Source organism: Somniosus microcephalus, chromosome 3, assembly GCF_052327205.1.
Source record: "Somniosus microcephalus isolate GS21.2 chromosome 3, FLI_Smic_1.0, whole genome shotgun sequence".
Taxonomy (NCBI): Eukaryota; Metazoa; Chordata; class Chondrichthyes; order Squaliformes; family Somniosidae; genus Somniosus; species Somniosus microcephalus.
In genome coordinates this window covers 183,637,811-183,650,891 of record NC_140989.1, presented here as the reverse complement: position 1 = coordinate 183,650,891, position 13,081 = coordinate 183,637,811, and the positions used below count along the sequence as shown (strand labels likewise).

Below are 13,081 nucleotides of genomic sequence, written 5' to 3'. Positions count from 1 at the left end.
TTTAAATCCCTTCATGGTTTCATCCCTACTAATCTCTGGAAGCTCCTACCGCCGTTCCTCTGATTAACCTCATGCATCCCCCTCCCTTCACCCTACCATTTGTGGCCCGTGCCTTGAGCTGCCTAGGTCCCATATTCTGGATTCATTCCATAAACCCCTCCATCTGCCTCTCCTCCTTTAAGACCATTGTTAAAGCCCACATCTTTGACCAAGCTTTAGAGCACCTCTCTCAATATCTCCTTTGGCTCAGTATTTTTTTTTTTTTTTTTTTTTAAATTACCCCTCTGGAATGTTTTACTACGTTAAAAGCAAGTTGTCAATACCTGAATCGGGCCGTCCATCACCACTACGAAATTCTTGCATTCTTTGTTCTAACTTTTGTTGCCGTCTTCGTTTCATAACTACCTCAGGGTTAGATATTGTACGGGTGAAGCTAGTCTCTGGCATGTCTTTGTATACCTCCGCTGCAAGATGTGAACTAGAGTTCTCACTATTGGTAGAAAGAAATATTTACCATTTTAAAACTCATCATACTGGAGAAAAAATGTAGACTATAGTCAGATTGAGCAATTTTAAGTCTTAGGAAGCTTGAGAAAAATATAATTTCAGAACATTCTCTTGGGAACTCCGACTGAAATTTATCTGATATAAATTTTATTTTTTATTGTAGTTTGATGGGTTTTCGGTGGCTTCATGAAATCAACATTTTGTTTGAGGAGGGAGTAAATTGACATGAAGGTTTGTCAGTAAGGTTGTGCTTGCACTGACAGCACCGTGAATTTAAGGACTAAAGCAATTTATTTGGTCTTAACCCCTTGGGTTCAATTGGGCTAGGGAACAAAAAGTCCAGCTTATTAATGTCCTAATGGTTTTGGTCACACTCATTACTCTCTAGATCTGCAGCTTTTGCTGACCCCTTGTATTGTTCTGCTTTCTTCTCCTGGGAAGTGATTTTTAGAACAGAAAATGCTGGAAACACTCAGCAGTCAGGCAGCATCCGTGGAGAGAGAACGAGTTAACGTTTCAGGTCTGGGACCCTTTGTCGGAACTGATAAAAGTTGGAGATGTAACAGGTTTTAAGCAGGTGCAGAGGCAGGGAAAGGGAGGGGTGGAGGGGGGAGGAAGGAACTGAAAGCACAATCTGTACTAGGATTGAACTCAGGCGAGAATAGATGTTGCAAATGGGGATGGCAGAATCATCAACAGCTGCTGCCTGAAAAAATGGGAGGGGGGTGTGGTATAGTCTGAAATGGTTGAACTCAATGTTGAGTCCAGATGGCTGTAAAGTGCCTAATCGAAAGATGAGGTGCTGTTCCTTGAGCTTACGTTGAGCTTCATTGGAACAATGTAATAGGCTGAGGACGGAGAGGTCAGAGTGGGAGTGAAGCGGAGAATTAAAGTGGCAGGTGACCGGAAGCTCGGGGTCCCCCTTACGGACTGAACATAGGTGTTCCGCAAAGCGGTCACCCAATCTGTGTTTGGTCTCCCTAATGTAGAGGAGACCGCATCGTGAGCAGCAAATACAGTATATTAAATTGCAAGAAGTACAAGTAAATCGCTGTTTCACCTGGAAGGGGTGTTTGGGGCCCTGGACAGTGGGAAGGGAGGAGGTAAAAGGGCATGTGTTGCATCTCCTACGCTTGCACAGGAAGGTGCTGTGGGGAGGGGAGGGGCTGATTGGGGAGTGGACCAGGGTGTTGCGGAGAGAGCGGTCCCTTTGGAATGCTGAAAGGGGAGGGGAAGATGCGTTTGGTGGTGGGATCACATTGGAGGTGGCGGAAAATGATCCGTTGAATGTGGAGGCTGGTGGGGTGAAAGGCAAGGACAAGGGGAACCCTATCGTGATTCTTGGAGGGAGAAGGGGTGAGAGCTGAAGTGCAGGAAATGGAACGTGATTTTTATGTTGGATTGGGTAGCACCTTGACTGTTAATATTAACACAGTTCTTGGAACATGTCAAACATAACTTGTTCAAATTGCAATATATCCCACAGACCAGTCAGCCACATATTTGCTGCTGTGGAGGAGAACCTTTTTGTAGTTGGCAGTGAAAGGTCATCTAGGCTATAGGCTGTGTTGAGGACAGGGGAGGAGAGGGGGGGGGGGGGGGGGGGGGGGGGAAGTGTTGCATAGGGAGAATTACTTGTTTTCCATTAAATTATTCTAACAAGCATTGGCTGGATCTCCTAGAGTTGCAAGGTAACCTAGTAAACAGCAGTCAACATAGTTCCAGAACAAGATCATCCCAGACCAACCTTATTGATTACAGAGAAAATAACAACAGGACTTTCCGACGCCATGTACCTAGACTTCCAAAAGGCATGCGGCCAAGTTCCAAACAAAAGGTTATTAGGTAACTCAAAGTTGTGGGGAAATTGGCTAAAGGGTAGAGAACAAAAAGCAACAAAACAAACAAAAACAAACAGGAACAAGCAAATATAAAAAAAGTCATGATCGACATGTACAGCTCTCTGGTCACACCACACCTTGAGTACTGCATTCAGTTCTGTTCAAGATATAATGGAGACATTCAAGCTCTGCAAACAGCAGAGTGTCACGAGGCCGATCTCATGTGTCAGCAATCTGATCTATGAGGATAGATTGGAGAAACTTTGGCTCTTCAGCCTATAAATGAGATACGATCTCAAAAGGTACTTAAGGGAATAGGAAAGGTACATTCTGAACATCACTAAATTAAATTGTGAGTTTAAGGCAAAGGGACACAGATTCAAACTGGTGCAAGATTAATGAGAGACCGATCATCAGGAAAATCTTCACTTTAGTGATAATGCATGGAATGGGAATGGACTTTCTGATAAAGTAGCAGAGGCAAAAATGTTAGAATTATTTGAGACAATTGGATGCAGTAATGGGGCAACTTCAGACTCTTTCTTAAATTTAGACTGAATGGCCTTTCTCATCTGTAATTATCTTGTGACTTCTAGTCAGAAGTAAAAAGTACAGGTCATTTTAGAGAAGGCACAACACCCAGGACTGCGGAACGATTTTCTCCACAATATTTTTCTGCACTTATTTTCTCAGCAATGTTACATCGAAACATAGAAGATAGGAGCAGGAGTAGGCCATTCGGCCCCTCGAGCCTGCTCCGCCATTCAATGAGATCATGGCTGATCGTCCAAATTCAGTACCCTGTTCCTGCCTTCTCTCCATACCCCTTGATCCCCCAAGCCTTAAGAAATATATCCAACTCCTTCTTGAATATATTTAATGAATTGGCCTCTACTGCCTTCTTTGGCAGAGAATTCCACAGGTTCACCACTCTCGGTGAAGAAATTCCTCCTCATCTCTGTCCTAAATGGCTTAACCCTTATCCTTAGACTGTCATCCCTGGTTCTGGACTCCCCGACCATCGGGAACATCCTTCCAGCATCTAGTCCTGTTAGAATTTTATAAGTTTCGATGAGATCCCCTCTCATTCTTCTAAACTCCAGCGAGTATAAGCCCAATCGACCCAATCTCTCCTCATACGTCATTCCTGCCATCCCAGGTATCAGCCTGGTGAATCTTCGCTGCACTCCTTCCATGGCAAGAACATCCTTCCTCAGATAAGGCGACCAAAACTGCACACAATACTCAAGGTGTGGTCTCACCTGCAGCAAGACATCCTTGTTCCTGTACTCAAACCCTCTCGCTACGAAGGCCGACATACCATTTGCCTTGTTAACCGCCTGCTGCACCTGCATGCTTACTTTCAGCGACTGGTGCACAAGGACACCCAGGTCTCGTTGCACTTCCCCCTTCTCCCAATCTATTGCCATTCAGATAATAATCTGCCTTCCTGTTTTTGACACCAAAGTGGATAACCTGTTGTGGGCAACTTGCATCCATTGGAAGGATAGGAAATCCTGGTCACCAGAGAGGACTAGGTTGAAGCATTATTGAAAGGAGTGGGCTGGAAGGTTAGCAAGAGTAAACTGTAGGATAATAGGCACATGAATTGAGGAAGACAATTGTTTTAGGAAATCATCTATCCTGGAATGTATTGGCAGTGTTGCTTCCATTTCAGTATATTTTTGAAGTGCTGCATGCCAAGCTCAGCACTACACAACTTAAGCTTTAACTTTCATTCAAATTTTGTTCGGAGTATACAGGAGATGAAACATCCAAGAGCACGGACAATGTTTGCCCTGCCAAAATTTTAATACCAATCAACATTCAGCATTAAAGGTGGGCACACATCATTACAGTACTTCAGGGCACACAATGAATACGGAAATTAGGAGAATGTCTGTGGGCACAGGGAGGTTGTTAGAGTAATAGCAGCTTGCTCACCCATCTCCACTGGGAATAGGTCTCTCATCATCTGCAGCTTGCATTAGTGCTTCCTTTTCCCGCCTCTTTTTCTCTTTCTTTTCCTTCTTCGAGAGTGTTCTTTTAAAGTTCTGGATCACACCCTCCTTCTCTTTTTCTGGACCATTACTCTGAGACTTCTGCAAATCAAACAAGTGTTACAGTATATGCAGCAAACGCTGAAAGTATATGCATAGTTATCAACTCCATTACATCACAAATTCAGCTTAAAAAATGAAATTACAATCATACCCATTTATTTGCAACTCGCTTAACTGCAATTCCCATTTTAACATAACCATTACTATAGTCGCTTTCTCTTCCCTTCACCAACCCCCCCATCCCACCCACCACCACCTCACCCCACCCCACCTTTACTTCCTATTGTGAAAAGTTTGTTTTATTGAAATTTAATTTATTGCAACTCCCGATTATATGCAAGTGTGGCATGCAGAAATCCTACTTTGATGAGATTTTCATGTTTGAAGGTGAGGAACTTAATGTAATTAATACAAGTAGAGAAAAAGTACTTGAGAAACTAATGGGACTAAAAGCTGACAAATCTCCTGGACCGGACGGCCTACATCCTAGGGTTCTAAAAGAGGTGGCTTCAGAAATAGTGGATGCATTGGTTTTGATCTTCTGAAATTTCCTAGATTCTAGAACGGTCCCAGCGGTAGCAAATGTAACACCGCTATTCAAAAAAGGCGGGAGAGAGAAAACAGGGAACTACAGACCAGTTAGCATGACATCAGTCACCTGGAAAATGCTGGAATCCATTGTTAAAGTGGTGGTATCAGGGCAATTAGAAAATCATAACATAATTAGGCAGAGTCAACATGGTTTTATGAAAGGGAAATCGTGTTTGGCAAATTTATTAGAGCCTTTGAAGATGTAACCAGCAGAGTAAATAAAGGAAAACCAGTGGATGTAGTATCTTTGGATTTCCAAAAGGCATTCAATAAGGTGCCACATAAAAAATTACACAAGGTAAGGGCTCATGGGGTTGGGGATAATATAGTAGCATGGATAGAGGATTGGCTAACAGACAGAAAACAGAGTAGGGATAAACGGGTCTTTTTCAGGTTGGCAGGCTGTAACTCGTGGGGTGCCGCAAGGATCAGTGCTGGGGCCTCAGCTATTTACAATCTATAGTAATGACCTAGATGAAGGGACCAAGTGTAATGTATCCAAGATTGCTGACAATGCAAAGCTAGGTGGGACAGTAAGCTGTGAGGAGAACAGAGAGTCTGCAAAGGAATATAGATAGACTGAGTGAGTGGGCAGTAAGGTGGCAGATGGAGTATAATGTAGGGAAATGTGAGGTTATTCATGACTATTCACTTTGATGGGAAGAATAGAAACAAAATATTTTTTTAAATGGTGAAAAACTTTTCAATGTTGGCATTGAGAGATTTGGGTATCCTCATGCAAGAAACACAAAGCTACCATGCAGGTACAGCAAGCAATAAGGAAGGAAAATGGCACGTTGGCATTTATTGCAAAGGGGTTGGAGCATAAGAGTAAGGAAACGTTGTTACAATTCTACAGGATCTTGGTGAGACCACACCTGGAGTACTGTGCACAGTTTTGGTCTCCTTATCTAAGGAAGGATATACTTTCCTTGCAGGCGGTGCAACGAAGGTTCACAATAGAGAGCATCCTGACGAACTGTATCACAGTATGGTATGGCAGCTGTAGCTACTATGACCGGAAAGCCCTGCAGCGGGTAGTCAAAACTGCCCAACGCATTACCGGCACCCGGCTACCAACCATAGAGCACATATACCAGAAACGCTGTCTACGGAGGTCACGGTCCATCATCAAAGGCCCTACCCACCCCAGCCACAGTCTGTTCGCCCTCCTGCCATCTGGGAGACACTACAGATGCATTCGCACCCGTACGACCAGATTTAGGAACAGCTTCTTTCCCAGGGCTGTCATCCTACTGAACTCCACAAATAAACTCTAAAGCCTGCACATCTGCCAATGCACTTTATTATGGTTATGTTTGTGTTAATGTATTACAAGCCAAATGTCTGTTGAATGTTTAAATGTCTTAATCTAAATGTACACTCTCGGGAGCCGCAAGCCTACATTTCGTTGTACTGCACTTGTGCACTAACAATGACAATAAAAGTGGATTTGATTTGATTAGATTGATTCTTGGGATGAGAGGGCTGTCCTATGATGAGAGATTGTTTAGAATGGGCCTTTACTCTCTGGAATTTAGAAGAATGAGGGGTGATCTCATTGAAACATACAAGAGATTCTGAAGGGGATTGACAGGGTAGATGGAGAGAGGTTGTTTCCCCTGGCTAGTGTCTAGAACTGGGGAGCATAGTCTCAGGATAAGGGCAGGCCATTGAGGACTGAGATGAGGAATTTCTTCACTCAGAGGGTTGTGAATCTTTGGAATTCTTTGCCCCAGAGTGGTGTGGATGCTGAGTCTGAGTATATTCAAAGTTAAGAGAGATAGATTTTTGGACTCTAGGGGAATGCAGAGCGGGAGGGAAAGTGGAGTTGAGGTGGATGATCAGCCATGATCTTATTGAATAGCGGAGCAGGCTCGAGGGGCCGAATGGCCTACCCCTGCTCCTATCTTCTATGTTAATCCAACTGCCCCAACAATGCCAGAAGACCACTCCCAATACACCAGGATGATATTTCTACTTGCCATGCTATGCTCAGTGAGACTGCCTACGAATGCCAGTTTTGTGCCAAAAACCCACAATACCCTCTAAGAGATAGGTTGGGAGACTGCCCAAGATAGTGTAGAATCCTTACAATAGATGTAAGACAACAGACAGTGGCAGAGGAGAGAGAGCAGGGACATAAATTTTTTGCCTGCTCTCAATTGTCATTGGAGGAATTTGAATCTAAAGGTAAAGTAACATGCTCACACTAAGGAAAATATTCCAATATTTACTCACAAACCTATGAAGTTTCTTGCAAAGTTTGCTCAAATAAAATGACATTATTTTAACATCTGGTCTATAAAAAGGATCTGACTGCAAATTTCTCTATTTTGGAGTTTTCATTTACTAGCCACCCAATCATGCCATTGACAATAAAAGCATTGTATGGAGCTGGTTTTGAATAAAATAGCAGAATCGACTAATAAATACTATCCCCTACACATTAATTTATCGCCAGAGATTGAGCAATATTTAAATTTGTCGGTGCTTGTTGAGTATGTGTAAATACAGATGGCATAATCACAAACTACCGTAAGTGTACACTTGATGCCTATTTTTAAGTTTAAGTGTAGAGGAGTGGCACATTTCAGAATCACAAGGCGGCACCTTGACATCAAACACAGGGAAAAAGAACTTGTCAGCAAGAAGTTACATAAATACCCAAAATCTGTTATCTATACTTTAAATGGAGAACAAAAATGAGGAGTAAACATCTAATGTTCTGAATCATATATCTAGTATACTGACTGAAACTTGAAAAATGGTAGCCAGATACTCCCAATCAATGTTCCTTTTAAGCAGCGTGGCCGCAAGGCGCTCTGGAGCATCCGCGCAGCCGGTGAGTCGGCTTTTAAAAAAACCGTGCATGCATGGAATTTTGAATGGGCTGCGCAGACTGTTGAAGGGGCCTCGCGGCCGAAAACAAAATTAAAGGGAACATTGCTCCTATTGGCTCAAGATTACCCCAGGTTTGATAACTACTTTGTGCTGATAATCATCTGAGCCAGAGTGGTGTAGCAGTGCTACAACTGACCTCAATGCCTCTGGTGGCAGGGTGAGATCTTTTAAAGCAAATGGAAAGGAACTTGAAGGGGGCAGGGTGAAAGAGAAGCAGTTGTTGTGGTCTACGTCGGAAGGAACAGGGAAGAGGTCCTGCTAAGGAAGTATCAGGATCTAGGAGAGAAATTAAAAAGCAGGATCTCGAAGGTTGTAATCTCCTGAATACTACCCTAGCTACGTGCTAACTGACATAGGGATAAACAGATTAGGAAAGTGAATGCGTGGCTGAAAGAGTGGTGTGGGAAGGAGGGGTTCCATTTCATAGGACACCGGCACCAGTACTGAGACAGGAAAGAGCTGTGCTGCTGGGACAGGCTGCACCTGAACCAGGCTGGGTCAAAAGGTTCTAGCGAAAAGAATGAATAGCACTATGTAAAGGACTTTAAAATCAGTAAAATAGTAGGGGAGGATTCGGATAAATACCTAAAGATAAGAATAAGAATGGAAGAGAGCAAAGGTCAGAGTACAAAACGTAAAATACCTGTTAAAAATAAAGCTGGAGTAATTAAAAATAGAGATATTAAATTGGTGGTATAATATATAGAGCATCAGCATCAAAAAGTGCAATAGGTGAGAATGTGAAAAATACACAATGGGCAGGGTGGGGATAGTTACCCAAAAAACAGTTAAATACACATCTGCATGTAGCATAAGAAATTAAGCAAATGGAAAATAAAACAAATGAGTTAGAAGCACAAATTCAGTTTAGACAATACAATGTAGTAGCCACTAGAGAGATCTGGTTACTAACTGGGCATGGGTGGGAGCTAAATGTTCCAGGCTAAGAGATCTTTAGACAGACAGGGAATATGAGTAGTAGCAACATTGATAAATGACACAATTACAGCAGTAAAAAAGGGATTTCAGTAAATTAAGCAGGCGATGGAAACACTATGGGTAGAGTTAAGGAACAGTAAAGGATGCAGCACTCTGGTAGGAGTTCTCTACAGACCTCCTGATAGTAGTGATGTAGTGGGAGAGGAAATGTATAAATAGAGATCAAGGAAGATTGTAGCAAAAACAATGGTACAATATTACAATGGGAGTGGGTAAAACTGTGGCAGTTGGAGTTCAATGCAAGTATAAGGTCATCTACTTTGGATCCAAAAAAGACATCGTAATATACAGGTTACTCTAAAAGTAATCAAAATACCAAAATACTGCTGTCAACAAAAAACTTCATATTTCTCAAAATGTTATTTTTTACTCTTTATAAGAAATAAAAGAGACAATATATTCTCTCCCCACTCCAATCCACACTTAATTATCCTGACCAATCCTGTTAGAATCATAGAACGATTACAGCACAGGAGGCCATTCGGTCCATCGAGCCCGTGCCAGCTCTCTGCAAGGACACTTCAGCTAGTCCCACTCCCCTGCAGCCCTGCAAGTTTTTTTCCTTCAGGTACTTATCCAATTCCCTTTTGAAAGTCACGATTGAGTCTGCCTCCATCACCCTTTCAGACAGTGCATTCCCGATCTTAACCACTCGCTACGTAAAAAAGTTTTCCCTCATGTTGCCTTTGGTTCCTTTGCCAATCACCTTAAATCTGTGTCCTTTGGTTCTCAACCCTTCCACCAATGGGAACAGTTTCTCTCTGTCTCGACGCCTCATGATTTTGAACACCTCTATCAAATCTCCTTCCAACCTTCTCTGCTCCAAAGAGAACAACCCCAACTTCTCCAGTCTATCCACGTAACTGAAGTCCCTCATCCCTGGAACCATTCTTGTAAATCTTTTCTGCACCCTCTCTAAGGGTGCAGAAAAGGGTGCCCAGCCTCATCTTGGAGAAACACTTGATGAAAATGTGTTACAACTCTCAAAAGTACTGCCTATTGCTGAAGTGCCATGGATTTGGAAAAGGGAATGTGGTGACATATGCTACAGGACAGCTGCACCAATAACCTGCTCGCTGATGCCCAGTTTGGGTCCTGCCAGGACCACTCGGCTCCCGACCTCATTACAGCCTTGATCCAAACATGGACAAAAGAGGTGAATTCCAGAGGTGAGGTGAGAGTGACTGCCCTTGACATCAAGGCAGCATTTGACAGAGTGTGGCATCAAGGAGCCCTAGCAAAACTGAAGTCAATGTGAATAGGGGGAAAACGCTCAACTGGCTGGAGTCATACCTAGCACAAAGGGGGATGGTTGTCAGCGCCATTCACAACTCCTCAGATAATGAAGCAACAACACCTGGACGACATTCAGGCTTGGGCTAAGTGGCAGGTAACATTCTCGCCACAGAAGTGCCAGGCAATGACTATCTCCAACAAACAAGAGTCTAACCACCTCCCCTTGACATTCAACGGTATTACCATCGCCGAATCCCCCACTATCAACATCCTGGGGGTCACCATTGACCTGAAACTTAACTGGACCAGCCACATAAATACTGTGGCAATAAGAGGTCAGAGGCTAGGTATTCTGCGGCAAGTGTCTCACCTCCCGACTCCCCAAAGCCTTTCCACCAACTACAAGGCACAAGTAAGGAGTGTGATGGAATACTCTCCACTTGCCTTGATGAGTGCAACACCAACAACACAAGCAGCTCGACACCATCCAGGACAAAGCAGCCCGCTTGATTGGCACCCTATCCAGCACCTTAAACATTCACTCCCTCCACCACCGACGTACCGTGGCTGCAGTGTGTACCATCTACAAGATGCACTGCAGCAACTTGCCAAGGCTTCTTCGGCAGCACCTCCCAAACCCGCGACCTCTTCCACCTAGAAGGAAAAGGGCAGCAGGCGCATGGGAACACCACCACCTCCAAGTTCCCCTCCAAGTCACACACCATCCTGACTTAGAAGTGTATCGCCGATCCTTCATAGTCGCTGGGTCCAAATCCTGGAACTCCCTACCTAACAGCACTGTGGGAGTATCTTTACCACACGGATTGCAGCGGTTCAAGGCGGCGGCTCACCATACCTTCGAGGGCAATTAGGGATGGGCAATAAACAAATAAAAAACCAAGGATAGTAACCTTCTCATAGCTCACTCAAATAAACCACTCTGAGACTAGATATTGGGTGTTGGGAATGTACTGAGTTGCAAGGATTAAACACCATGAGAAAATGATCAAGCAGGACCAGCAACCCTGATGTGTTGTCCCTCTCGTTAGGCCAGTAGCATAGAGATCAACTGTATTGCCCCAACTGAGAACATAAAGCAATGACTGAATCTGAACATTTTCTCACCTGAATCTGAATCTGTGCATTTTCTCACCTATCACTCATGACACCATGCAGTGCACTGATCTATTGAGCCTTTGATGAGTTACAAATTGTGCAGATTTATTAAGCAGTGTACAGCAAAAGCTCAGAAAACTATCCTTACCTTTGGTGGGAGGAAGGCATTTTCATTCTTCAAAACAAATCTTCCCTCCCTATCATCCTTGTTCCAGTTTAATTGTACAACCAAAGGCTTCTCATCCTGGTCAAGTTTACGCTCCTCTATAAAATAAAATTCACACATTTTATGGAACAAAAGACAAATTCTACATGCCAGCCAGTGTTTTATTTCCCCGCTACAAATGAAACAAACAAGTATTCATAACTTAAATAATAAAATGTTTGCTATTGTATTCATAACTTAAATGGTTTTAACACCTATGCATTTAGAATCCAAGGAAGCTATTGATGAGGGGGTGGTCATATGAGGAGAGGTTGAGTAGATTGGGACTCTACTCATTGGAGTTCAGAAGAATGAGAGGCGATCTTATTGAAACAAGATTGTGAAGGGGCTTGATCGGGTGGATGCGGTGAGGATGTTCCCAATGATGGGTGAAACTAGAACTAGGGGGCATAATCTTAGAATAAGGGGCTGCTCTTTCAAAACTGAGATGAGGAGAAACTTCTTCACTCAGAGGGTGGTAGGTTTGTGGAATTTGCTGCCCCAGAAAGCTGTGGAAGCTACATCATTAAATAAATTTAAAACAGAAATAGACAGTTTCCTAGAAGTAAAGGGAATTAGGGGTTACGGGGAGCGGGCAGGAAATTGGACATGAGTCTAAGTTCGGAACGGTCATGGCCCTGTGGGTAGTGGAGCGGGCCCAGGGGCCGTGTAGCCTGGTTCTGCTCCTACTTCTTGTGTTCTAATTCTGCGTTAGATTTCAGGAGATGGTTTTATTCCTGTTCCTGACTGGGGTGGAGATTGCCTTTACAGAAGGTAAGTACTGTAGAAAATATAGGGACAGAGTGATCTCCTGGACGAGTTTCGATCGCCTAGATGGGTCGGAGAGGAATTTCCCAGATTTTTTCTCCCAAATTGGACATTGGGTTTTTTGCCTCTCCCGGGAGATCACATGGGTTCGGGTGGATGGAGAGTGATAGAAGATTGGAGGTTAGGATCGGATCAGCCATGATCTTATTGAATGGTGGAGCAGGCTCGAGGGGCCGATTGGCCTACTCCTGCTCCTATTTCTTATGTTATGTTCTTAAGCAGAGCGAATATATTAAAAGAAATAAGATAGGAACACAGAGTGACTTTTCAATGTCAACAGCAACATTTTACTTTAATCTTTCACCCTGAAACTCCATAACAATGGAAACTTGAGAAGAATCCCAATGCATAGCCATTTAAGCCAATGTGCTGCTCCACCATAGCTGCAGAAACTGTTTCTCCACGGATGCTGCCTGGCCTGCTGAGTATTTCCAGCATTTTCTGTTATTTCTGCAGAAACTAATTTTGTTTCAGCCCAGCAGTCGTATAGCTTGGAGTGTGTATGTAAAATATATCTTTTTTATTTTTTTATTTTTTTTATATAAAGAGTTTTAAATCAACTGGGATTACCTTAGCTGTCAACAAAAAATACATTTCAGAGACCAGATAATGATGAGTCTATTTAAAAACATTTCTGAAGTTTATTTAAATAAGTGAGGTCTAAAAGGAGAAGGAAATTCTGAAGGAAATACTTATTGTTCAGTTTCCTTATTTCCTTCTTCCTTTCTAATGATTAGCTATCCTAAGCAGCTAATTAGGAAACAGCAGGGCTTGCACCTTCAACCAAACAA

General features: G+C 43.1%; 1 protein-coding gene across 9 annotated transcripts in view; it reads right to left on the bottom strand.

Annotated features, from left to right (window-relative positions):
• afdna (afadin, adherens junction formation factor a) overlaps positions 1-13,081 on the bottom strand; it is a 314,437-nt gene that overhangs the window by 217,611 nt on the left and 83,745 nt on the right. For all 9 annotated transcript variants that reach the window (XM_085982002.1, XM_085982003.1, XM_085982006.1 and 6 more), the window contains exons 3-5: positions 11,406-11,521; positions 4,293-4,450; positions 324-490 (exon numbers count right to left, since the gene is read on the bottom strand). In XM_085982002.1, coding sequence (XP_085838128.1) covers positions 324-490; positions 4,293-4,450; positions 11,406-11,521 — 441 coding nt within the window. The remainder of the gene's footprint in view (positions 1-323; positions 491-4,292; positions 4,451-11,405; positions 11,522-13,081) is intronic.